The sequence below is a fragment of the Salvelinus sp. IW2-2015 genome, linkage group LG15 (assembly GCF_002910315.2).
Source record: "Salvelinus sp. IW2-2015 linkage group LG15, ASM291031v2, whole genome shotgun sequence".
In the NCBI taxonomy this organism is placed as follows: Eukaryota; Metazoa; Chordata; class Actinopteri; order Salmoniformes; family Salmonidae; genus Salvelinus; species Salvelinus sp. IW2-2015.
The window spans coordinates 48,476,591-48,500,964 of NC_036855.1; the positions used below are offsets into that span (position 1 = coordinate 48,476,591).

At 43.7% G+C, this 24,374-nt stretch overlaps 1 protein-coding gene across 1 annotated transcript in view; it reads left to right on the plus strand.

Moving 5' to 3' along the window:
- The window catches only part of LOC111974396 (serine/threonine-protein kinase BRSK2), a 174,920-nt gene that overhangs the window by 94,301 nt on the left and 56,245 nt on the right, over positions 1–24,374 (plus strand). Inside the window, 4 exon segments of the mRNA XM_070447367.1 lie at positions 15,959–16,044; positions 17,088–17,228; positions 17,691–17,807; positions 23,040–23,073. Coding sequence (XP_070303468.1) covers positions 15,959–16,044; positions 17,088–17,228; positions 17,691–17,807; positions 23,040–23,073 — 378 coding nt within the window.

The following is a 24,374-nucleotide window of genomic DNA, read 5'->3' on the forward strand; positions in this document are numbered from 1 at the left end:
AATGCTAGTAACTTTAATAATGTTTACATACTGCTTTACTCATCTCATGTGTATATTTGTGGTGCAGATATGCAGGTCCTCAATGTCCACATTTCGTAACCTAGAGGACAGCATGAGCTTGGTTTTACTTGTATTTAACACTAATTTAAGATCTGTAGGTGATTTCTGATTTGAATCAAAGTCATGCTGAAGTTCACGAATGGCCTGCTACACTGAGGTGGCACAGGAATACAAAACTGTGTCGTGTGCTGCATAGAGATGAATGTTACAAGTATTAACAGTGTGTCATTAATGTAGAAGATTAACAATAATGGACCCAAAATCGAACCCTGAGGAACACTTTTTTGAATCTCAAGAAATTCAGATTTGGCCAGATCTGTTAAGATGGCCTGAGTTCTGTCACTTAGATAATTCTGAAAACATATACAGGCTGTATATCCCAGGTCTATTCTTGATAACTTATTCAGCTAAACAGAATGATCAACAATGTTGAACACCTTTAACAGGTCAATAAACAAGCCAGCTGTCACTGCTGTTAACAGAAGAGGACCAAGGTGCGTGGTGAGCGTACATTTTCTTTTATTTATAAAAATGACGCCGAACAAAACAACAAACACTACAAAAACAAACCGTGAAGCTAAAGGCTATGTGCCCTAAACAAAAGTCAACTACCCACAAAGACAGGTGGAGAAAAAGGCTACCTAAGTATGGTTCTCAATCAGAGACAACGATAGACAGCTTCCTCTGATTGAGAACCACACCCGGCCAAACACAAAGAAATACACAACATAGAACATAGAATACCCACCCCAACTCATGCCCTGACCAAACCAAAATAGAGACATAAAAAGGATCTCTAAGGTCAGGGCGTGACAGCAGCACAGCTCTTTTTAGCATCCAAGGCATTGACAAAATAATTAACAACTAGCGTGGTTGCTGTGGTAGTACTATGCCCAGGCCTAAACCCTGATTGGTTTATATGAAAAATTCAATTATCAGATAAAAAGGAACAAAGTTGTACATTAACAAAGGATTCAAGAATCTTAGCTTAACAAGGTAGTCTTGAAATGAGGCGATAGTTGTCAAGATCATTTGTATCCCCACCCTTATGGAGTGGCAGCACATATGCAGATTTCCATGCTTTAGGAATACTTCCTGATAACAATGTTAAATAAAAAATTGAGCCAGCAATAAAGGGAGTTGCACACTTAAGCAGACCAGGCTCCAAATTATCAGCCCCTGTGGATTTTTTTTGTCTAATGTTAGCAAAGCTTCCAGGACCTCTTTGTCAGTGAATTTCCAAAAAGAAAACTCCTGACGAGCATTTTCAGTATCATGTCACCCGATTGTCACCCGATTGTCACCCGATTAAATTATTCATGTAACAATTAACTCATTAGGATTTCGGACACCATGAGAGCGGTTCTTTAAAGAGTTACTATCTACCGAATTAAACTCTAAAGGTCTTTACCTATCACATCCATAAACAGTCAATTTATTAATCATAACCTTGTATCATATCATCATTATGAACAGTTGTAACCTTGCACCTGCAAAAACCTGAGCCTTACTTATGATTCAGTACTACACAAATAAATTGGTTTAATTATATATTTACTAGCTAACTAACACAGGATAAACATACACACTTAATACATTAGAAACAGGTCCCTAGCGGACTGACAACAATAGGGCTGCTTGTTACAAAATAAATCGAAAGGGCGAGAGAGAGATGGACAGAGACACTTAACGTTGGTACATTTAGAAACTACTCACACTTATACTTGGAGTAAGAAAACATTAATGTATTTATGTGAAAATCCTTGGTTTCTCTCGGTGGACAGGGCCTTCTAGGAAAGGGGTTTGGGCCTTTTCGCTGCACTCTTGTAAGGCTCTGATTGTCCAAAAGGGGTCCCCAACCATCTTCTACTGTTGTTCTCCTCTGCAGTCATCCGGTATCCGGTGACTTGTCGTGTAGTCATGAACTTCAGAGTTTATTCTACTTCCATTCGCTCTGGAAGATGCTTCTTTGAAGATAAGCTAGATACTTTACTTAGGACAGCTAATCAGCCATACCAGTGATTGTCTGGGAGGAGAGTTTATCGTCTCTACCTCGTGTTGAGATTCAGAGTTCAAACCACTTTAAAAGTGAGCTGCAGCTCTACGTCTCTCTGGTCAATATGTTAATTCTTAACCCATCATTTTATACAGTTAGTTCAAAAGGGGCGGTTCCGTCAGGCTGACACGCTCTCTGACCTCACTCAAGGGGGTGGTGACTACTACTTATAGAAACAATTTCCTCATATAGTTTCTAAAATCACACCCCTCTCTTAACAAAAACACTTTCATAATTTTTCATATAGCATGCACAATGCAGAGGATGGAAACGTTGTACATGTAGTGTGTATACTTTTCAAGTTACAGTTTTCCCTATACAACATTTTTAATGATACCACAAAATAACACACAATATGACATTAGCAGGGAACTGGTGGGGGTTAAGGGGAATTGGGAACTGATGGGTCCAGAGGTGAAACGTCTCACCTCTGACCATTCCCCACTTTCTATGTTAGAAAAATTGTTCTGGTATTCACTTTAGAACATGTTAGAGTTTCGGCGGGAAAAGTATTCGTAAACCAACGGTTTGCCAGAGGAACGGAGCAAAGAGGATTGCACTCTGACATCATCGAATGAATGCCTTGGCTGATGGCACTCCCGCTTCAGCCACTTGTTCAGGAAACGGGGGTGGGGGGGACAAACCTGAACTGACACTCAAACGGAGACAGTTCAGCGGATGAGTTTGGCAGTGTGTTATAAGCATACTCTGCCCAGACAAGGAACTTGCTCCAGTTGCTGGCCTGAGTGGAGACGAAGCAGCGGAGGAACTTCTCCAGCTTCTGGTTGGCCCGCTCAGTTTGCCCATTGGACTGAGGGTGGAACCCGGAGGAGAGACTCAGCGATGCCCCCAACAGGGAGCAGAAGGCCTTCCAAAACCCTGCGACAAACTGGGGCCCACAATCTGAGACAATGTTCTGGGGAACATTGTCTTCGTGTAGCCGTAAGACATGGGTAACCATGAGATCAGCAGTCTCCTTCGCTGAAGGAAACTTGGGTAAGGCGATGAAATGGCTTGCCTTGGAGAACCGATCGACGACCACCAGGATAATGGTAAGCCCTTGAGATGGAGGTAACCCTGTGATAAAGTCTAAAGACAGATGAGACCAGGGCCGGCTGGGGATGGGCAGAGGTTGGAGCAACCCAGCTGGTCGCTGACGTGAAGACTTGCTTTGGGTACAAATGGAACAGGTAGCAACAAAGGATATCACATCTTCTATCATGTGGGCCACCAGAATTTCTGCCTCAGGATCTCCAGTGTCCTGGATGCTCAGTTAATTTAGAGGATTGTCCCCATTGTAGTACTCGGGGCCGGGATGACCACGGAACGTACAGTCTGTTAGTGGGTCCCCCGCCGGGATCAGGTCCTCGGGTCTGGACTTGTCAGACCATGGTCTCAATACTCCATATCACAGGGGCCACAATGTGTGCGCTGGGGATGATTGGGTCGGTGTCCCTCTCCTCATTAGAGACATTGTGTTGGCGGGACAGGGCGCCAGCCTTCTGATTCTTGGATCCCGGGCAATAGGCTAGTGTGAAATAGAACCTGTTAAAAAACAGAGCCCGCCTGATGAGCGTTCAACCACTTGGCTTCTTGAATGGAGACCAAGTTCTTATAGTTCGTCCATATCACGAAAGGATGAGGTGCCCCCTCCAACTAGTGTCTCCACCCTTCAAGAGCACACTTAACTGTCAAGTGCTCCCGGTTGCCTACATCATAGTTGTGTTCTGCTGACGAGAACCGCTTGGAGAGAAAGGAGCATGGGTGCAGTTTCTTGTCCTCCTCGTTCCCCTGTGAAGGGACCGCCCCTGCTCCGGATCAGGATGAACAAGGATGGTCCAGAGATGAAACGTCCCTTGAGCTCCATGAATGCCCTGTCTGCCTCGGGGGTCCAGAAAAACCAGGTCTGGGTCTTGCGGGTTAGGACCGTGAGAGGCGTTGCCACCGCACCAAAGTTGCTTATAAAACGCCTGTAAAAAATTTGCAAATCAGAGGAACTGCTGAACCTGCTTGAGTGAGGTGGGACAGGGCCAGTCCGCGACCGCCTCAATCTTTACGGTGTCCATTTGGATGCCTGCTGTAGAGATAATGTGACCCAGGAAGGAAACCTGGGATACGTGGAACTCACACTTCTCTATCTTGACATATAGTTGACTCTGCATGAGGCATCTCAGGACATGGTGGACTGCAGTAGGTGTTCCCGGAAGGGTCTTGGAGAAGATCAAGATGTCGTCGAGGTAAACAAAGACTAACCGATTCAACATATCCCTCAGAATGACATTGACCAATGCTTGAAAGACTGCCGGTGAGTTCGATAATCCAAAGGGCATGACCAAATACTCATAGTGGCCACTAGGGGTGTTAAAGGCAGTCTTCCATTCATCTCCCTCCCTGTTTCTCACAAGATTGTATGCAGGGACGCAGGCCCCCATACTTTCTACCCACGAAGAAGAAGCATGCACTAGCAGGGGATGTAGAGGGGCGAATGAAACCTGCCTCCAGCGACTCCCGGATGTAATTGTCCATGACTGCTGCTTCAGGGGTCGAGAGGGAGTACAGACAACCCCGGGGAGGTGTGGTGCCGGGTAGGAGTTCTATGGCACAGTTGTAAGGACAATGAGGGGGAAGGGTGGCGGCCTGCCTCTTACTGAAGGCCTCCCGGAGGTCAAAGTATTCGGGAGGGAGAGTGGAAAAGTCTTGGTCTCCAAGGGATGCATTAGGACACGGCGAGGCTCTTGTTGGGGGTCTTAGATTTTTAGTCTGGCAGTCCTTACTCCGGTCTAGTAGGTGTCCCGTGGACCAGGAAACTAGTGGGTTATGTAGCGCTAGCCTGGGGTACCCTAGGATAAGGGGGTTATCGGGAGCAGTTATCAACAGAAAACTAAGAGTCTCAGTGGTTCACCCCAGCCTGCAGTAGACCGGGCTTGGTCTGATATTCCACCTGACCGGAGCCAATGGGGCATCCATCGAGGGCATGAATCTGCAGTATTGATCAATGAAATTATCCTCGGCCCCGCAGTCCACAAAGACTTGAATCTGGTGCTGACGGTTTTCCCAGTGGAGGGTTGCGGGTAGTAACAGACGGTGACTGGGTAGCTGGGAGGTAACTGCTCAGCTCGTCAGGGTCTCCCCACGGAGATGACCGAGACCTCCGCCGTAGAGACAGCAGCCATGCTCCTGTGGGCTCAGACGTGTGCGACGAGTGCGACCCCCCCCAATGGCAAAGTCAGCAACTGGTCTGGCCCCTTGGTGGAGGTTGAACAGTCGGCTGGCCGCATCTTGTCCGTCAACTGGTTGGTGAAACACTCTTCGCAGCTCGGCAGTGAATGCTACTATGGATCTGCAAGATGGTGGCTGCTCTTTCCACACCGCCGTTGCCCATGCCAGGACCTTGCCCGAGAGTAGAGAGATGATGTAGTCGATCATGGCCTGATCTGTGTGGAACGAGGAGGACTGTAGCTCTATCACCAGAGATCACTGAGTGAGGAACCCCTTGCATCCTCCCGGGTGGCCATCATACCAATCGGGGGCTGGGATCTTGGGTTCCTGGCGCAGATTCCCTTGAGGAACCACAATGATGTCTGTAGCACTGGGCGATGAGACCTGGGTATTGGTTCCTCCTTGGTTGGGGGCGTGCCGTGGTTGGAGGGACTCAGCAAGTGCCCGAAGGGTCCCGGAGATTTGGGAGAGCGGTTCTTGCTGCCGTACTAACAGTTCTCCTTGGTGGGCTACCATATTCTAGATCTGGGTGATCTCTGCTGTGTCCATGTTGTGGCAGAAGCTTGCTGTGACGTGGTAAGGTTGGATCCAGCTGCAGAGGAGAGACCAGATGAGGAATCCGTGTTAAATCAGTGGTTTGGATCTAGGCATCCGTATATCCCTGACACATACAATGGGACAGTGGTCACTAATATCCAAAGCAAATACCCCACTCCCAGAATATTTCTCTGGAGTATTTGTAAATATGAGGTCAATCAAAGTCAATTCCGTAGGGTCTTTTAAGTTTGGACGAGTAGGTTTTGTAATCAGTTAGGTCAAATTTAGATGAGTAAAGTAATCCTTTAAACAGTCAGCATCCTGTGTTCCCCATGCAAGATTAAAATCTCCAGCGATCAACATCTCTGGGGTAGTAAAAATGGCAATTAAATCATTGAGTTTGTTTAGTACACACTTCTTGGCGGAGGGTGGACGATAGATTCCTATAACTGTTATTTCTGAAGTTGAACCCAACTGAAGACTTAAAGCCAATAATTCAAGGACTGGAGGTAGACTTTAACAGAGAGACAGAAATACGATTATTTGTGTAAAAAGCAACACCACCACCTTTGCCTTTCATATCAGCCCTAAACACATTGTAACCATCCATAGCAACCTCAGAATCCAGGGTTTTATCAGTTAACCAGGTTTCAGATTAAATAAAAATATCAGGGTCTGCCTGAGAGAAACAGATCTTGACATGATCCATTTTAGGTAATAAACTACGAATGTTAATAAGATGTAAAAATGTCAAACCTTTTCTGTATTTAAAATCACACAGAGTTTCAACACAAGTTAGATTACTTTGAGATTTCAGAACAACAGGAAAAGAAAACAAACTAGTAATAGCAATTACATTGCTCCTGTTACCACCATTAGGCATGTCACCACTTTCAGATACATCATGTGAAACTCTCCCAGTGACCAAAGAGGAGATGGTCAAAATTGACTTACATGTAATGCTAATATTGTCCTCACGTCAATTTAGTTGACCAAGAACCTTTCCAATGTTTAATGAAAACAGCCGGGAGCCATTTTCACCCAGGTGAATTCCGTCTTCCACAAAGTAGCCTGGCCTATTCCAGACGGAGTCAAAATTGTCGACGAAGGACATGCTCAAGTCCACTGGTGAAGAGGCCAAAGACGGCTAAAACGGCGAGGAGATGGAATTGTTCTGCTCATTTATGAGCATTCTCCAAGAGTTGTAAGAAATTGTCTCTTAGCTTTACAGATTTCACACGCATAATATCATTAGACCCAATATGCAACACAACTGTTTTCAGAGCAGGAATCTGTTTCTTGATGGTGGGCATGATTTCTAATAAATCCAATACCCTAGCTCCAGGAAAACAAAGTGTACGGGTATTTTGGACTTCCACCAATCTAACCATGGAGCTTCCCATAATAATGCTTGATGGCTGTTGTCCATTTCGAGCTGGAGCCCTCAGCCCAACCCTAGCCCCACTGGGGGCTCCTCTAACTCGCCCCCCACAATTGACAGGAATAACAGACCCTGGTGAAGCTCGTCACAATATTTATATATTTCTTAATTCCATTCTTTTACTTTTAGATTTGTGTGTATTGTTATGAATTGTTAGATACTGCTGCACTGTTGGAGCTAGGAACACAAGCATTTCACTACACCCGCAATAACATCTGCTAAATACGTGTATGTGACCAATAAAATGTGATTTGATTTGAATGGTAGAAGCTTCTTACTGCACAATACATCTTCTTGAGGGAGTTAGTCTTGGTACTGAACAGTGAAAATACATTATCATTTTCATCAGATGTTGCACTATACAAGCACCATGGTGTATGAAATATGCTACGGCTGGTTTAGTTCAAAGAGACCATTATGTATGACGCGCGCACACACACACACACACACACACACACACACACACACACACACACACACACACTCTCTCAGGAGCCTACAGGAGCAGCTGTGGACCTGACAAGTTGTCTCACCTAATTTCTCTAAGGTCTGTTGTGTGACCGTCTCTTCCCCCATCACCCCACGTCTCACCACTTTATTACCACACATTAACACACCATATGTGGAATAATTGACCATAATACATTGCGTTGTCTTTCTCCATCTCAATGATAGGGTAGGGGGGGTGGTTGTTTACCTTGTACATGGGTTAAATTACCGGCACTGAAGTGTTGTGTGTGTGTCACTGATCCAAGGAGATGACAGGGTGGATGATAGGGGGAGGGGAGGGGGGGCTTATTAGATATGACGGCAAAGGAATGGGATGCACCTCCATGCTTCCCTCCCCTACACTCCGTCCTTCCATACACTTATGTCTGTATTCAAATTCCCCTTGTTTTCCATAATTGACTTCACAGGAGTGTTCAGAACCTTACCAACCCCACATATCATTTTGACAATTTTTACCTTTATTTAACTAGGCAAGTCGGTTAAGAACAAATTCTTATTTACAATGACAGCCTAGGACAGTGGGTTAACTGCCTTGTTCGGGCAGAACGAAAGATTTTAACATGTCAGCTCGAGGATTTGATCTCGCAACCTTTCGGTTACTAGTCCAACACTCTAACCACTAGGCTACCTGCCACCCCAATTACAATTGTTTGTTAATTAGCGTTTTGCAATCCACTGTGCTGGAATTAATGTTCTTATTTATAATTCTCTCATGTTGTAACCCCAAATCGTCCTCTATAGTTCCACACAAGTCTTTTAATTGATTTGGGAATTTTCACTTATGATCTGGCAACCGCCCTTCTCTAATGACAGCCAAGTTAATCTACCCATTACAGTTGCAATTTGGATAGTTTTTGTCATTGGTAGTAGTAAGTCAGTTGACCTTGAGTCTGTCTGTGGGAAAAGTGGGGGGTTTGGCAGGGTGGATTTCCCTCAGGGGAAATGGGCTGGTAATACAGTCCTGTTTACTGGGAGATCGGCTAGTAGGTAATCATCAATCTAGCAACTCTAACCAAAAATAACCTCTCATTATACTAATCATATGCACTTTATTATGGTGTGTGTGTGTGTGTGTGTGTGTGTGTGTGTGTGGTGTGTGTGGGTGTGTGTGTGTGTGTGTGTGTGGTTGTGTGTGTGTGTGTGTGTGTGTGTGTGTGTGTGTGTGTGTGTGTGTGTGTGTGGTGTGTGTGTGTGTGTGTGTGTGTGTGTGTGTGTGTGTGCGTGTGCATACTGGTGCTGCATGCATATACAGTTGAAGTCGGAAGTTTACATACACCTTAGCCAAATACACTTAAACTCAGTATTTCACAATTCCTGACATTTAATCCTAGTAAGAATTCCCTGTCTTAGGTCAGTTAGGATCACCACTTTATTTTAAGAATGTGAAATGTCAGAATAATAGTAGAGAGAATGATTTATTTCAGCTTTTATTTCTTTCATCACATTCCCAGTGGGTCAGAAGTTTACATAGTATTAGTATTTAGTATTTGGTAGCACTGCCTTTAAATTGTTTAACTTGGGTCAAACGTTTTGAGTAGCCTTCCACAAGCTTCCCACAACAAGTTGGGTGAATTTTGGCCCATTCCTCCTGACAGAGCTGGTGTAACTGAGTCAGGTTTGTAGGCCTCGTTGCTCGCACACTGTTTCAGTTCTGCCCACAAATTTTCTATAGGATTGAGGTTAGGGCTTTGTGATGGCCACTCTAATACCTTGACTTTGTTGTCCTTAAGCCATTTTGCCACAACTTTGGAAGTATGCTTGGGGTCATTGTCCATTTGGAAGACCCATTTGCGACCAAGGTTTAACTTCCTGACTGATGTCTTGAGATGTTGCTTCAATATATCCACATTTTTCCTGTCTCATGATGCCATCTATTTTGTGAAGTGCACCAGTCCCTCCTGCAGCAAAGCACCCCCACACATGATGCTGCCAACCCCGTGCTTCACGGTTGGGATGATGTTCTTCGGCTTGCAAGCCTCCCCCTTTTTCCTCTAAGCATAACAATGGTCATTATGGCCAAACAGTTTTTTGTTTCATCAGACCAGAGGACATTTTCCCAAAAAGTATGATCTTTGTCCCCATGTGCAGTTGCAAACCGTAGTCTGGCTTTTTTATGGCGGTTTTGGAGCAGTGGCTTCTTCCTTGCTGAGCGGCCTTTCAGGTTATGTCGATATAGGACTCGTTTTACTGTGGATATAGACTCTTTTGTACCTGTTTCCTCCAGCATCTCACAAGGGCCTTTGCTGTTGTTCTGGCATTGATTTGCACTTTTCGCACCAAAGTACATTCATCTCTAGGAGACAGAACGCGTCTCCTTCCTGAGCAGTATGAAGGCTGCGTGGTCCCATGGTGTTTATACTTGCGTACTATTGTTTGTACAGATGAACGTGGTACCTTCAGGCATTTAGAAATTGCTCCCAAGGATGAACCAGACTTGTGGAGGTCTACAATTTGTTTTATGAGGTCTTGGCTGGTTTCTTTTGATTTGCCCATGATGTCAAGCAAAGAGGCACTGAGTTTTAAGGTAGGCCTCCACAGGTACACCTCCAATTGACTCAAATGATGCCTGTCAGAAGCTTCTAAAGCCATGACATCATTTTCTGGAATTTTCCAAGCTGTTTATAGGCACAGTCAACTTAGTGTATGTAAACGTCTGACCCACTGGAATTGTGAGACAGTGACTTATAAGTGAAATAATTTGTATGTAAGCAATTGTTAGAAAAATGGCGTGTGTATGTAAACTTCCGACTTCAACTGTATATAGATGTGTGTCTAATATATATTTTATGGCTGCAAGTTTTTGAAAACTTCTTCATGGTATGAAAATGCATTCTTAAATTGATTTCCACAGGACATTAAAGAGTGTGAATGTGTGAGGATATGTGGCTTCAGGTGTACGCTTTCCCTGTCGCTGATTCTAGCACCTAGCATTAAAATCCCTGCCGTGAATTTCGCTAGCACCTCGTGTTAGCGTCGCTGTTGTAAATGGATAAGTGTCGCTAGCACCTACCTTTAGCATCCCAGATGTAAACACATGAATGTTGCTAGCACTTAGCATTAGAATCCCTGTTGTTAAGGCCTTGATAGCACAGCACGTTGCAGAGAAAGAGCCAGAGAGTGTGAAAGAGAGAAAGAGAAATAAGAGAATAAGACAAAAGTTAGAGCGAGGCAGACAGAGAAAGGGACGGGAGGAAATTGAGAAGGAAACGTTTTCATTTTGAGTGTCGCTGTAAGCAAGAAACTCTCGCTCAGTCCCCCTCTCTCTCTCTCATCCCTCCATCTATCGCGCTCTCTCTGAATCTCTCTCTTACTCCTTCCCTCCTTCCTTCATTCCCTGTCTGTGAGAGAAGGCAGAGAGAAGGAAGGCAGAAAGGAGGAAGCTGGCATGACAGAGGGCTTGGTGGGGCCAGCCACTGGGCGACAGGTAGCATGGTCGTTAGAGCGTTGGGCCAGTAACTGAAAAGTTGTTGGATTGAATCCCTGAGCTGACAAGGTAAAAATATGTTGTTCTGCCCCTGAACAAGGCAGTTAACCCACTGTTCCCCGGTATAAATAAAGGTTAATAAATAAAAAAAGATTAAAGGGTTTCATTATTTATTTCCTCCTGCTCCAAGGCTCCAGCCCCGATACCAGTGACAGAACCTTTGAAGATTTGGGGCTTTGATGGGAATAGATTTACGATTTTGTCGGTTGCTTCTGTCCCCTGTGCCTCACTTTCCTAGTTCCTACCTCTCTTCCCTCGCCTCTCGTCTTGTCTTTCTCTCACCCCTCTACCCTTTCCCCCTTTTCCCTGTGGGTGTGTCAGTGCCCCTTTGTTGGTATGTGGGTAGAAGTATGGCTCGCTGGCAGTAGGATGGGTAAAGTAGGTATGTAAACAGAATACAGGAGAGACCTACTGCAAGATATCAAGGCAAGAGCACCCTACAGCGCTCGTCCATATATTTATTTATTCTTAATTCCATCCCTTTACTTAGATTTGTGTGTATTAGGTATTTGTTGTGAAATTGTTAGATATTACTTGTTAGATGTTGCTACACTGTCGGGAACTAGAAGCACAAGCATTTCACTACACCCGCAATAACATCTGCTAAACACGTGTAGGTGACCAATAAGATTTGATAAACATACACCTTGGGGAGGACAATGGCACACTCACATGAGGATTTCAGGACTTCAGGACAATTGGGCACTTATTAAGAGATATAGCACTTAAGGACTACATTGGGACACATGACCTTACGGCAGCTCACAGCTGACCTAAGACAGTTGGGACCCACGGGCCGTTACAAGACATTGCGTATTACTCTGTGTGTATGTGGGCCACCAAATCTGCATAGAACCCAACTTTAGAATCATGCATGCACACCATGATTCCACGCMAGCTAATTGGCTCACTGGGTCCAGATGTCATGGGTCGTGGTGTAATAGCCAGCAATGTTTAGTACTCTCTGTGTATCCAGACGTTGCACAAACTCTCAAGCAACTGTCATACGTTCTGATGCTAGGCTAGTAGGACCTACTGGGTGTTGAACCCAGTGCCTCCAAACATTGAGACTTTGTTAGCCCATTGAGTTATACCCCAACTCTGGCAGCTAGCACAACTTCTCCAGGTCTCAGCCAAGGTTAACGATCACGCGATTGTGTAGTTCACGGAACCACCTCTGCGACGCTAACGTATCAAACAACCTTTGTGTGTTCCAACATCGTAGCCTAACAGCGCAGGAACGGTCAGCCAATGCGAAGCCCAGTCAATAGGACATTCAGTATCAGTATTAACACCGGATTAGTCTGATCAGCTGGAGCAGGTATTCCCGCTGATACCACTCCACTGGTTACTGATGAATAGCGCTTATTCAATTCAAAACGGATGACGTCATGTGTTCTTTATTGACATTTGAAGGGGGAACGAATATGCAATATGAATATGAAAATGAAATACCAGTTATTTGGCAAACCCAGCGGAATATTCTCTAAATGTAGAGGCAGTCTCTAATGTACTGTAAATGCTGACTTGTGTAGGGAATTGTGAATACATTTTGTTTCTTTTCTGTATTTATGGTTTATGGTACCTGTGTCTTTGGCTAACAAGCCAGACCCTTTATTGAAGCAATTAGAGTGAGACTTATTGAGTAAAACAGTTGCCAGCTGCACAGCTTCATCCCTCATGTTTTCACTGAGCTGGCATTTATACTGCTAGCATCCTGTAAATCCAACTCAGCACTCTGGACTGGGAGGCTGTTCTTGGTGGGGGGGTTGGGTGTGTGTGTGTGTGTGTGTGTGTGTGTGTGGTTGTGTGTGTGTGTGTGTGTGTGTGTGTGTGTGTTGTGTGTGTGTGTGTGTGTGTGGTGTGTGTGTGTGTGTCGTGTTGTGGTGTGTTGTTGTGTGTGTCTTATTCACTCCTGAGGTTTGCACTAGGCATCTTGCAGGTAGATTGGTCATACTAAGCTACTGCATGCTTATATAACATATTCATATGACCATGTACTGTTACCTAATTTAATGGTTAGCAATGTTGATCTATGCTTATAAGCATAAGTGTACTCCATTGAGCTGCATTTGCCCTGTGATGTGATGTCCAAAGCAGGAAGGTTGTAACAGTTGTTGAATCTGAGCTTTATTGAGTTTTGACAGTATCACTACAAATGGAGGGTGCCACAGCATCATTATGATGTCAGTACGGGCTAACTGTAGCTGTTTTGTCTGGATGTAAGGAGGCTACAACACTGCATTTGACATTTTTATTATGGTCACTAATGTCACAATTACTGACATTTAATCCAAGTAAAATTCCCTGCTCTAGGTCGTTAGGATCACCACTTATTTTAGGAATGTGAAATGTCAGAATAATAGTAGAAATAATTATTTATTTCAGCTTTTTTTATTTCATCACATTCCCAGTAGGTCAGAAGTTTACATACACTCAGATTAGTATTTGGTAGCATTGCCTTTAAATTGTTTAACTTGGGTCAACTTTCGGGTAGCCTTCCACAAGCTTCCACAAAAAGTTGCGTGAATTTTGACCATTCCTCCTGACAGAGCTGGTGTAACTGAGTCAGGTTTGTAGGCCTCCTTACTCGCACAGGCTTTTTCAGTTCTGCCCACAAATTTTCTATGGGATTGGATTCAGGGCTTTGTGAAGGCTTGACTTTGTTGCCCTAAGCCATTTTGCCCAACTTTGTAATATGCTTGGGTCATTGTCATTTGGAAGACCAATTTGCGACCAAGCTTTAACTTCCTGACTGATGTCTTGAGATGTTGCTTCAATATATCCACTCATTTTCCTGCCTCATGATGCCACTATTTGTGAGATGCACCAGTCCTCCTGCAGCAAAGCACCCCACAAATGTTGCTCCACCCTTGGTCTGCTTCACGGATGGATGGTGTTCTTCGACTGCAAGCTCTCCCCGTTTTCCTCCAAACATAACAATGGTCTTAGGGCAACCAGCATTCTATTTTTGTTTCATCAGACCAGCAGGACATTTCTCACAAAAGTACGATCCTTTGTACCCATGTGCAGTTCGCAACCGTCGTCTGGTTTTTATGGCGGTTTTGGAGAAGTGGTTTTCTCCTTGCTTGGCCTTTCAGGTTATGTCGATATAGGACTCGTTTTACTGTGGATATAGATACTTTTGTACCGGTTGCCCCCAGCACTTCACATGGTCCTTTCTGTTGTCTCTGGGTTGATTTGCACTATTTCGCACCAAAGTACGTTCATCTCTAGGAGACAGAACGCGTCTCCTTCCTAGCGGTTGAAGGCTGCTGTGGTCCCATGCGTTTGTTTAACTGCTTGTACTATGTTTTGGTACAGCACATGAACGTGGTACCTTCAGGCATTTGGTAATTGCTCCCAAGGATGAACCAGACTTGTGGAGGTGTACAATTTGTTTTCTGAGGTCTTGGCTGGTTTCTTTTGTCAAGCAAAGAGGCACTGAGTTTGAATGTAGGCCTTGAAATACATCCACAGGTACACCTCCAATTGACTCAAATGATGCCTATCAGAAGCTTCTAAAGCCATGACATCATTTTCGGGCATTTTCCAAGCTGTTTAAAGGCAAAGTCAACTTAGTGTATGTAAACTTCTGACCAACTGGAATTGTGAGACAGTGAATTAATTATAATTGAAATTATCTGTCTGTATACAATTGTTGGATAAATGACTTGTGTCGTGCACAAAGTAGATGTCCTAACTGACTTGCCAAAACTATAGTTTGTTAACAAGAAATATGTGGAGTGGTTGAAAACGAGTTTTAATGACTCCAACCTAAGCGTGTGCAAACTTCCGACTTCAACTGCAGGTGTGCCGTTTGTGAAAGGACATGACACAAATGTATGTAGTAGCTGTGCCCACAACACGGTATTTGTGAGTCATATGGCGTGTGGCCAATAGAACCCAATGTTCTATGCACGGAACATAAGTACTATGCCTTTCTATCACATCAATAAACCTACCTCAAGTTTAGCCCATTAGGTCCATTCGAAAATGTTACCACATTATCAGGTGCTGAGGTTCTGTACGCAGTGCCGTTATGGTTTAGGGACACACACACGCATGCATGCACACACACAGTGTGTAAAAAACAGTCGTTGAAATGTCCCCCCTACTTGTAGTGTCTTGGTGTATTACGATAGAGTGATATCAGTGTGTGATTAATGAGTTAAATTAGCTGATGTGTGGTTGCGCCGTGGCAGGAGCAGGACCTTAACAAGTGGTAGGCATGTCGCTGTTCCCGTAGGCCCTGGCATGGACCCAAGCTGCCAGGCTAGACATGGGCTCTGGCACTGCCAGTCCGTCTCTTATTCCCACCGCTTCTCGCTGTCCCGTTCTTTATTTTTCTCCTATGCACTCTCCCTTTCCGTTCCTCTGTGCTCTCTCTTTGTGTCTGCCCATTCTTCTCTTCATTATTTAGGCCCCTAGCACCAAACCGTTTTTTTGAGTGGGCTCCAATGAGGGCTCTATGTTAAAGACCTCGTGGATGGTCAGTACTTACAGTACATCCACAGCTCCCATCTAGGAGCTATGCATCTATTTTGTATTTATTTTTTAGGGCCATTAAAGTCTTCCATAAGTACTTTGAATCACACACTAATATTCTTAATTTCCCCTATTTTCTCTCTTTTTTTTTCTCTTTCTGCAGGTGGAGCGAGAGATAGCCATTCTGAAACTCATAGAGCACCCTCACGTTTTAAAGTTGCACGACGTCTACGAAAACAAGAAATACTTGTGAGTATCCTTTCCAAAACGATTTGGTTCACTGAAACGCTGTAACAAATGTGCGTCCCTTAAACCTTTACATTGCATATTTGGAGAAGCACCAGTGCATAGCAACATGTTAGCAAACAAGCTAGGCAAGTTGAAAATGACTTGAGAAACGTATTTTCCAGGCGGCCATTTTCACACTGGCATGTAATGTTTCATTGGGTCTCCCTCAGTTTAACCTGCCTATTCGGAAGCCTGTAGGTATAATGTAGATCCATATGTTATCTAATGTATTAATCTCTCCTGTGTCGCTGCTCCAATGGCTCTGCTTAATGCACTATTCAATAATTGTTAAAGGCGCCAGCGACAACCGGTGTGGGAATTTGTTTTCCTAATATTTCCAATGACACAGACGAATCGCCGACAAGGACGCAAAGTGTTTGCCTCGGATACATTTTCCCACTCACAATTCGTGTTTGAATGTGTTCCTAATTGAACCAGCGTTGACAGGTGAACGCTTGAGCAGATCCCTTAATCTGCTAATAAATCAGGAAGTGGTGCGGGTGGGAGGGAGGGGGGGTTATGGGAATATGGAGTATTCTGCCACAGTAGGGACGCCACAGTGTGTTTTCAGTGCTTTCTCACACATACAGCACAGTAGGTACCGCAGATAATATCACAAGCATTACCACGTCTACTCTCACAGTAGCAACTGCTGTAGGAACAACTATAGAGTAGAGGAACTTCTATGGGTAGGAGACCGTTACTCCAAATGTTTGAATTAAATGTTAACACTTGACGGTGCACTAAAAGCAGTGGTTTCTGGATGAACATTAATTATGCATTGGTGCCTCATTAAATTACCAAAAATGTCAATGTAATGTAAATGTGTGGTCCGCTTGAGAGCTGGTCTGGCCTCTCACTACAAGCCGTCCTGGATCTTGTAGACTATCTCTATAATACCGAACGAGACACACATAGCTGTAGAGATACGATATCATGTATATAATGTGATATATACAGCTCTAGACTGTGTATCTAAGGTGTGCGGTTCCCTCCCTCCACAGGTATCTGGTGCTAGAGCACGTGTCAGGGGGAGAGCTGTTTGACTACCTGGTCAAGAAGGGACGGTTAACGCCCAAGGAGGCCAGGAAGTTCTTCCGACAGATCATCTCAGCTCTGGACTTCTGCCACAGTCACTCCATATGGTGAATCATCAATCGATTTCGATCAGTCAATAAATCAAATGTATTGGTAAAAGTGTTTACATCAGCAGTTGTCACAAAGTGCTTTGAAAGTATCCCTGCCTAGACCCTAAAGAGCAAACAGAAGTAGAAGCTCAGTCCTACTTTCTGAGATAGTGTCTGGTCTGCTATTTCCCTTTCATCTGTGAGAGGAACACTGACCCTATCAGAGAGAGAGAGAGAGAGAGACAACATGAGAGAGGCCTGCTCCTGACACTGGGCTCTTGGAAAGCGGCAACATTAGCGTCTGATCAAAGGAAATGATAGTACAGTGTGTACATCTTTCGGGGAATTTTCCTGGACAACATTCCTGGGAAATGCATAATTCCAGTCATGTAGGATTGTCAGGTTTTCTTGTTATCACCTCTGCATGGTACTTGGGTAAATTATGTTTTTTTCTCTCTCTTTCCCTCCTCCTCTCCTCAGTCACAGAGATCTGAAGCCAGAGAACCTGTTGTTAGATGAAAAGAACAACATCAGGATAGCAGACTTTGGCATGGCGTCTCTGCAGGTCGGGGATAGTCTGCTGGAGACCAGCTGCGGGTGAGTCGTCTGTGTCTGTGTCTGTGTGTGGTGTGTGTGTGTGTGTGGTGTGTGTGTGTGTGTGTGTGTGTGTGTGTGTGTGTGTGTGTGGTGTGTGTGTGTGTGTGTGTGTGTGTGTGTGTGTGTGTGTGTGTGTGTGTGTGTGTGTGTGTGGTGTTGTGTGTGTGGTGTGTGCGTGTGTGCTAGTGATGTGCGGGTTGACCGCATTGCCCACAAGTCACTTCGGTTACAGTATATGCACATGGCAGGCGGTTTTAGGATCATTAAATCTTGTGTGAATGAAGGGTGGGTGGGTGGCGGGCGGGTTGAATAAAGAAAAAATTATATCTTAAATGTATATTTCTTGTGCAATTCATATCTATAGGCTACATTGAGGTTTTTCTTTCATTATTTTAGGCGATCTGGCATTAGTGCCTAAGCCTAAGCTTTAGTGCCTAACTGAAATGTACGCGCACCAAATAGCCTACACTCCAATCGCCAAATGCTTTAGGGAACAGGAGAAAAAGTTGTCCATGGAGGAACAATGAACAGTGTCAGAATTTTGTTCAATAAGAGAAAAGCTGTGAAAAATAAAGAGAAGGGAGGGGACAGAAAAGTCATGTTTGGGAACGACTTGGCGAAATGGTTCAAGAGGATGATGTCAGTGTTGGCTATGTTATGTGTGATGATTGTGAGGCTCTACACAAATTCAACAGTCACAAGACGGGGACTTCAAATAGGCCTATGACACGTCAAAGGAACAGTAGCCTACTGTTCAGATGGGTTAAATGGAAACTGAAATCGGGACATGACTATAGGTCTATAACCTCTCACATAGCCTTAATATTAACTCCTGCAGAATTAAGAATTTCTTGTAGTAAAATGATATGTAGGCCACATTTTGACCCGTGAACAGGAGCGGAGAAATGTGATTTTGTGTGGATGTGAATGCGCAGTTAGATAGCCTACTGTCTGTAAAGGTGCTCTCTTTATCAGCAATATAACAGCTGATAGTATTTCAACCACATAAAATATTGCATTTTCTCCTCGGCCCCTAAACGTCTTTGCTTCGCGAAAGAAGCAGAGATGACAGAGAACATTACCGATGTCAACTAGATTGAACCGTTCATTCTATCGATTTATGACATTATTCATTGTCACTTTATCACACATAGTCGGGATGTGGATGGGTTATTAGCAATTGTGGGCGGGTGCGGGTGAAAGAACAGCTGATCCGCGCACCACTAGTGTGTGCGTGCGTGTGTCCAATCCCTACATAGTCCTCAAGCCATGTGTGTGTGTGTGTATAAGAGAGCATGCTTGTGTGTGTTTGCACCTGTATATGTGTGTGTGTGTCCACGTGTGTGCGTGTGCGTGTGTGTGTGTGTGTGTGTGTGTGTGTGTGTGTGTGTGTGTGTGTGTGTGTGTGTGTGTGTGTGTGTGTGTGTGTGTGTGTGTGTGTGTGTGTGTGTGTGTGTGTGTCGTGGTCAGTAAGATCTTCAGCCCAGATAACCAGGGCCAGTATAGCCTACCCTGCATCTTTACAGATTAGCCATGTAGCAATGATAAGTCTCTGTCCATTATCATCTGGAAGAGAGACAGTGTGGCCCAGCACAATGTGACAGAGGAGATAAGAGTAGGAAGTTGGCGTGACAGGCTAAAGTGCTAACCCAGGTGAACTCTGTCGAGGGCTTAGCATTTTGTCCCCATTTCATGTGCACAAACATAACTAGGCCATGACTCAACACAAATGTACAGCCCAAAAAACAGTAAAAAAAAACATCTGCTTTGTTTTCTCGGGCAAAGTCATGCGTCTGACAAGCACGTTGGACACTGTGTGACTGTGTTCCAAGGTGTCCTTTTCAAAGACACTGAATTCAAGCGATGGCCATGTCACATCCCTGACCTTAAGGACCCTTGTGGTTGTATAATTTCCTGTGCCCTGTTGTCATAGTGACACATGCAGTTTTTCTTTTGCAGGGTCACATGGGTCCACATTCAATGGTAGTATTGGAACTTTACTCTCGAATCACTGTACATATACAGGTAAATGCCAAAATACAGGAAACGCCAACAATATTTGTCTTAATAGGGCGTTGGGCCACCACTTGGCATAGATTCTACAAGTCTCTGGAACTCTATTGGAGGGATGCGACACCATTCTTCCACGAGAATTTTTATAATTTGATATTTTTAGATGGTGGTGGAAAACGCAGTCTCAGGTGCTGCTCCAGAATCTCCCATAAGCTTTCAATTTGGTTGAGATCTTACTTACTTACTTACTGATTTTATTGTCCCCATGGGGAAATTTTGTTGCAGTGTCATGTAAACGTTTAAAGTGGCGTTTAAATACAAAACAAAATTGACAATACAACTTTCATAACAGTTACATACCAATAAAACATTTTTTTTAAAGACTAGTGTCACGGCTGTTAAAAGAAGAGGACCAAGGTGCAGCGTGGTGAGCGTACATTTTCCTTTTATTAATAAAAATGACGCCGAACAAAACAATAAACACTACAAAAACAACCCGTGAAGCTAAAGGCTATGTGCCCTAAACAAAGTCAACTTCCCACAAACACAGGTGGGAAAAGGGCTACCTAAGTATGGTTCTCAATCAGAGACAACGATAGACAGCTGTCCCTGATTGAGAACCCTACCCGGCCAAAACATAGAACTACAAAACATAGAACATAGAATACCCACCCCAACTCACGCCCTGACCAAACAAAATAGAGACATAAAAAGGATCTCTAAGGTCAGGGCGTGACAACTAGCCTGCTGGCCTTACTGAGTCGATAGGAACATTAGCTGAGTTAATTAGGAGGGATATCACACCTGGCACAAATGATTGTCTAGTTCTGTTTTTCCTGCTGAGGGGTGCCCTATACCTGCACCCAGAGGGGTGTAGTTCAAAGTCCGGGTACAGGGGGTGGCTTGGGTCTAAAATTATTTTGTGAGCCTTGCGGAGGGCCCTGACCTTATCGATCTGGTGATTGAGACGGCCGTGGCATTTGGTTTACATCGTTTTCAGGCTCATCTAACCATTCAGTGACCACTCGTGCCCTACTTTCAATAAAGCACCTGCTTTCAATGGATGGATGGTCTAAGCAGCGAGCTCCTGCTCCATAGACCGTGGGTTCAATCTCAGCTCCTGGCACTCGTTTGTGGGCGGCAGGTAGCCTAACGGTTAGAGCGTTGGTCCAGTAACCAAAATGTCGCTAGCAAGGCACTTAGCCTTAATTGCTCCAGGGTCGCTGCTGATAATAGCTGACCCTGGCCATGACCCCACTCTCTGAAATGTTTAAAAAACCAGACCCTAGGCAACACAGTGACTAGTTTCAATGATGGACTATTTTGGCATAGAGGGACTAAGTCACTGCCATATGCCACTACTTTATCCGCTTGAATAAAATCGATGTAAGCAGTGACGTAGTTCCTCTATGCCAAAATAGTCCATCATTGAAACCAGACTCTAGTCACTGTGTTGCCTAGTGTCGGGTCTTCGAGACTACCCTCTGAGGGTGTCTCAGGGGGAGTTGGGATATGCAAAAAACACATTTCTAATTCACACTTGTACATGTATAATACACACTTGTACATGTATAATACACACTTGTAGATGTATAATACAAACTTGTAGATGTATAATACACACTTGTACATGTATAATACACACTTGTAGATGTATAATACACACTTGTACATGTGTAAAATAGGACAAATGTAAGCACCCACCAAATTATTGTTAATTATTTATTATACTTTGTTTCCCGCATTTACTCAAGTGTTTCCGTTATTTTGGCAGTTACCGGTACAGTATATCATTTGTTGAATATAAAAGGTGGCATGATGACAATGGAAAAATCTAAACTTTAATCCTTGCTTCATAGAGGTATAATATCACTCTCACAGAGTGACAGATTCTTCTCTCCCTTGCCCTCTGACCGACGTTCATAAAAATATGATGAAATATAATCTTTATCCGATAAAATGACTGTACTTTGCATGAAGGACACATCGAGGAATCCTTCATTTGACGTACCTAATGTAAAAAACATTCAACATGAAATATCGTTTAGATACAACTAAGGACACGTTGTTCTAAACAATGTTATTAAAAAAAAGTTTTAGGTTTGCATGCTCTGACACTGCTCTGTTTGACTAGTGCAAATTGACTGGTTTTGCATATGTTACCGAAATTCAATTTGACTCTGGCAATCAGGAAGCTTGTGTTTACAGACTGCACGGTGTGTGTGTGTGTGGTGTGTGTGTGTGTGGTGTGTGTGGGGGTTGTGTGTGTGTGTGTGTGTGTGTGTGTGTGTGTGTGTGTGATTGTGTCCTTACATGTGTTGCGTTGAGAACAAGGCAGAAAAATATAAATAGTAAGGTAAAGTACAGATACCCCCAAAAACTACTTAAGTAGTACTTTACACTACTGAGTAAAGTATGTTCAAATCACAGGGTATGTTCAAACCACCGTTTTTTAGTCGCATGACAATTACATTATGACAAGGTGCATAAGTCCTGTTTAGAATTCAGTACACTCAGTAGAGTGTTGGTTCATCCTCTACACTATGTGTGCTCAGCACTGTGGGTGCACATAAAATCGTAGCCATTCGTAAATCAAAGCACAAGACAGTGGCTGAGATGCATTTGGGCAAATCCAAAAATCTATTTTGTGCAGTAGCTGACTAAATAGTGAGTGCCATTTTCCTGACTGTACTGTGATTCTATATTTATTAGGACAGCAGCTACTCTTCCTGGGGTCCAAACAACATTAAGTCACTTACATTAAACATCAAACAAGATAAAACAGTACATCATACAACATTATTACGCTACTACATATCTACAATATAAAATGTATAATACCACCATACAACAATATTACAATGTACGTGTGTGTAGAGTGCGTGTGCTAGCGCCTGTGTGCGTATGCGCATGTCTGTACCTGTGTGTGTGTGTGTGTCTCTACACAGTCCACACTGTTCCATAAGATGTATTTTTTATCTGTTTAAGAGTGTGCCTCTGCTAATAGAGCTGATACATCTATATTCCTACTACCTATTGGGGACATTTGCAGCAGTCACGCATTCCTCAAGCTAACTCTCCTTACGTTCAGAACAGTGTGTGTGTGTATGGGTAATTGTTTGTGAGTTTACGTAACGTGTTCTGGTAACTGTGTTTTATTAGGCGTGTGTGTGTGTACGTTGCCTTGTATAAAGCTGTTGTGCATATCTCACTTTACAGATCTCCTCACTATGCCTGCCCAGAGGTCATAAGGGTAAGTGCACTCCCTCTCCACCTCTCTCTCTCTCTCTCTCTCTCTCACTCTCTATTTCTCTCACCTCAGTGTTGTATCTCTCTCTTTCTCTCTCTCTCTTTTCTCTCTTTCTCTCTCCCTCCCATAATGGCATTGCAGCACAAGCCCATGTGCCCTCCAACCATTCACTTTAGAGTGCTCTGCTCTCAGCTCTGTATACAATGAACCGTCTCTCAGCTCATCGCCCCTCAGGCAGTGGCAATGCCACACAGTCACGTGTTGTGTCATCACAAGTCGTCTGATATACTGTAAGCCGTGCAGCTGTGGATCAGGTGTATGCCAGGTGGATATGTGCTTGCATTGTAAGGTAGGATCCTGCAAGTAAGCATTTTGTTGGACGGTGTATACCAGGTGTATCCCGTACATACGACTAATAGAACATGAAACTTGAAACAAAAACTGTGCTGTATGCCAGCTGTCATGGAGATGGTTACTTACAGTGCCTTCAGAAAGTATTCACACCCCTTGACTTTTTTCACATTTTGTTGTGTTACAGCCTGAATTTAAAATGGATAAAATGTAGATTTTGTGTTACTAGCCTTCACACAATACCTCATAATGTCAAAGGGAAGTTATATTTTTAGATTTTTTTACAAATTAATAAAGAATGAAAAGCTGAAGTATCTTGAGTCAATAAGTACTCAATAAGTCTCATAATAAGTTCCATGAAAAATAATAGTATTTAAAATGATTTTTGAATGACTACCTCATCTCTGTACCCCACACATACAATTATCTGTAAGGTCCCTCAGTCAAGCAGGGAATTTCTAACACAGATTCAACCACAAAGACCAGGGAGGTTTTCCAATGCCTCTAAACAAGGGCACCTATTTGTAGATGTGTGTAAAAAAAAAAGCAGACATTGAATATTCCTTTGAGCATGGTGAAGTTATTAACTAGACTTTGGATGGTGTATCAATACACCAAGTCACTACAAAGACACTCAGTTGCCGGAGAGGAATGAAACCGCTCAGGGGTTTCACAATGAGGCCAATGGTGACTTTAAAAGAGGTACAGAGTTTAATGTAATATGAGAAAACTAAGGATGGATCAACAACATTGTAGTTACTCCACAATACTGACCTAATTGACAGAGTGAAAAGAAGGACGTTTATACAAATATTCCAAAACATGCAACCTGTTTACAATTTTTTTTAATCATTTTTTTATTTCACCTTTATTTAACCAGGTAGGCCAGTTGAGAACACGTTCTCATTTACAACTGCGACCTGGCCAAGATAAAGCAAAGCAGTGCGACACAA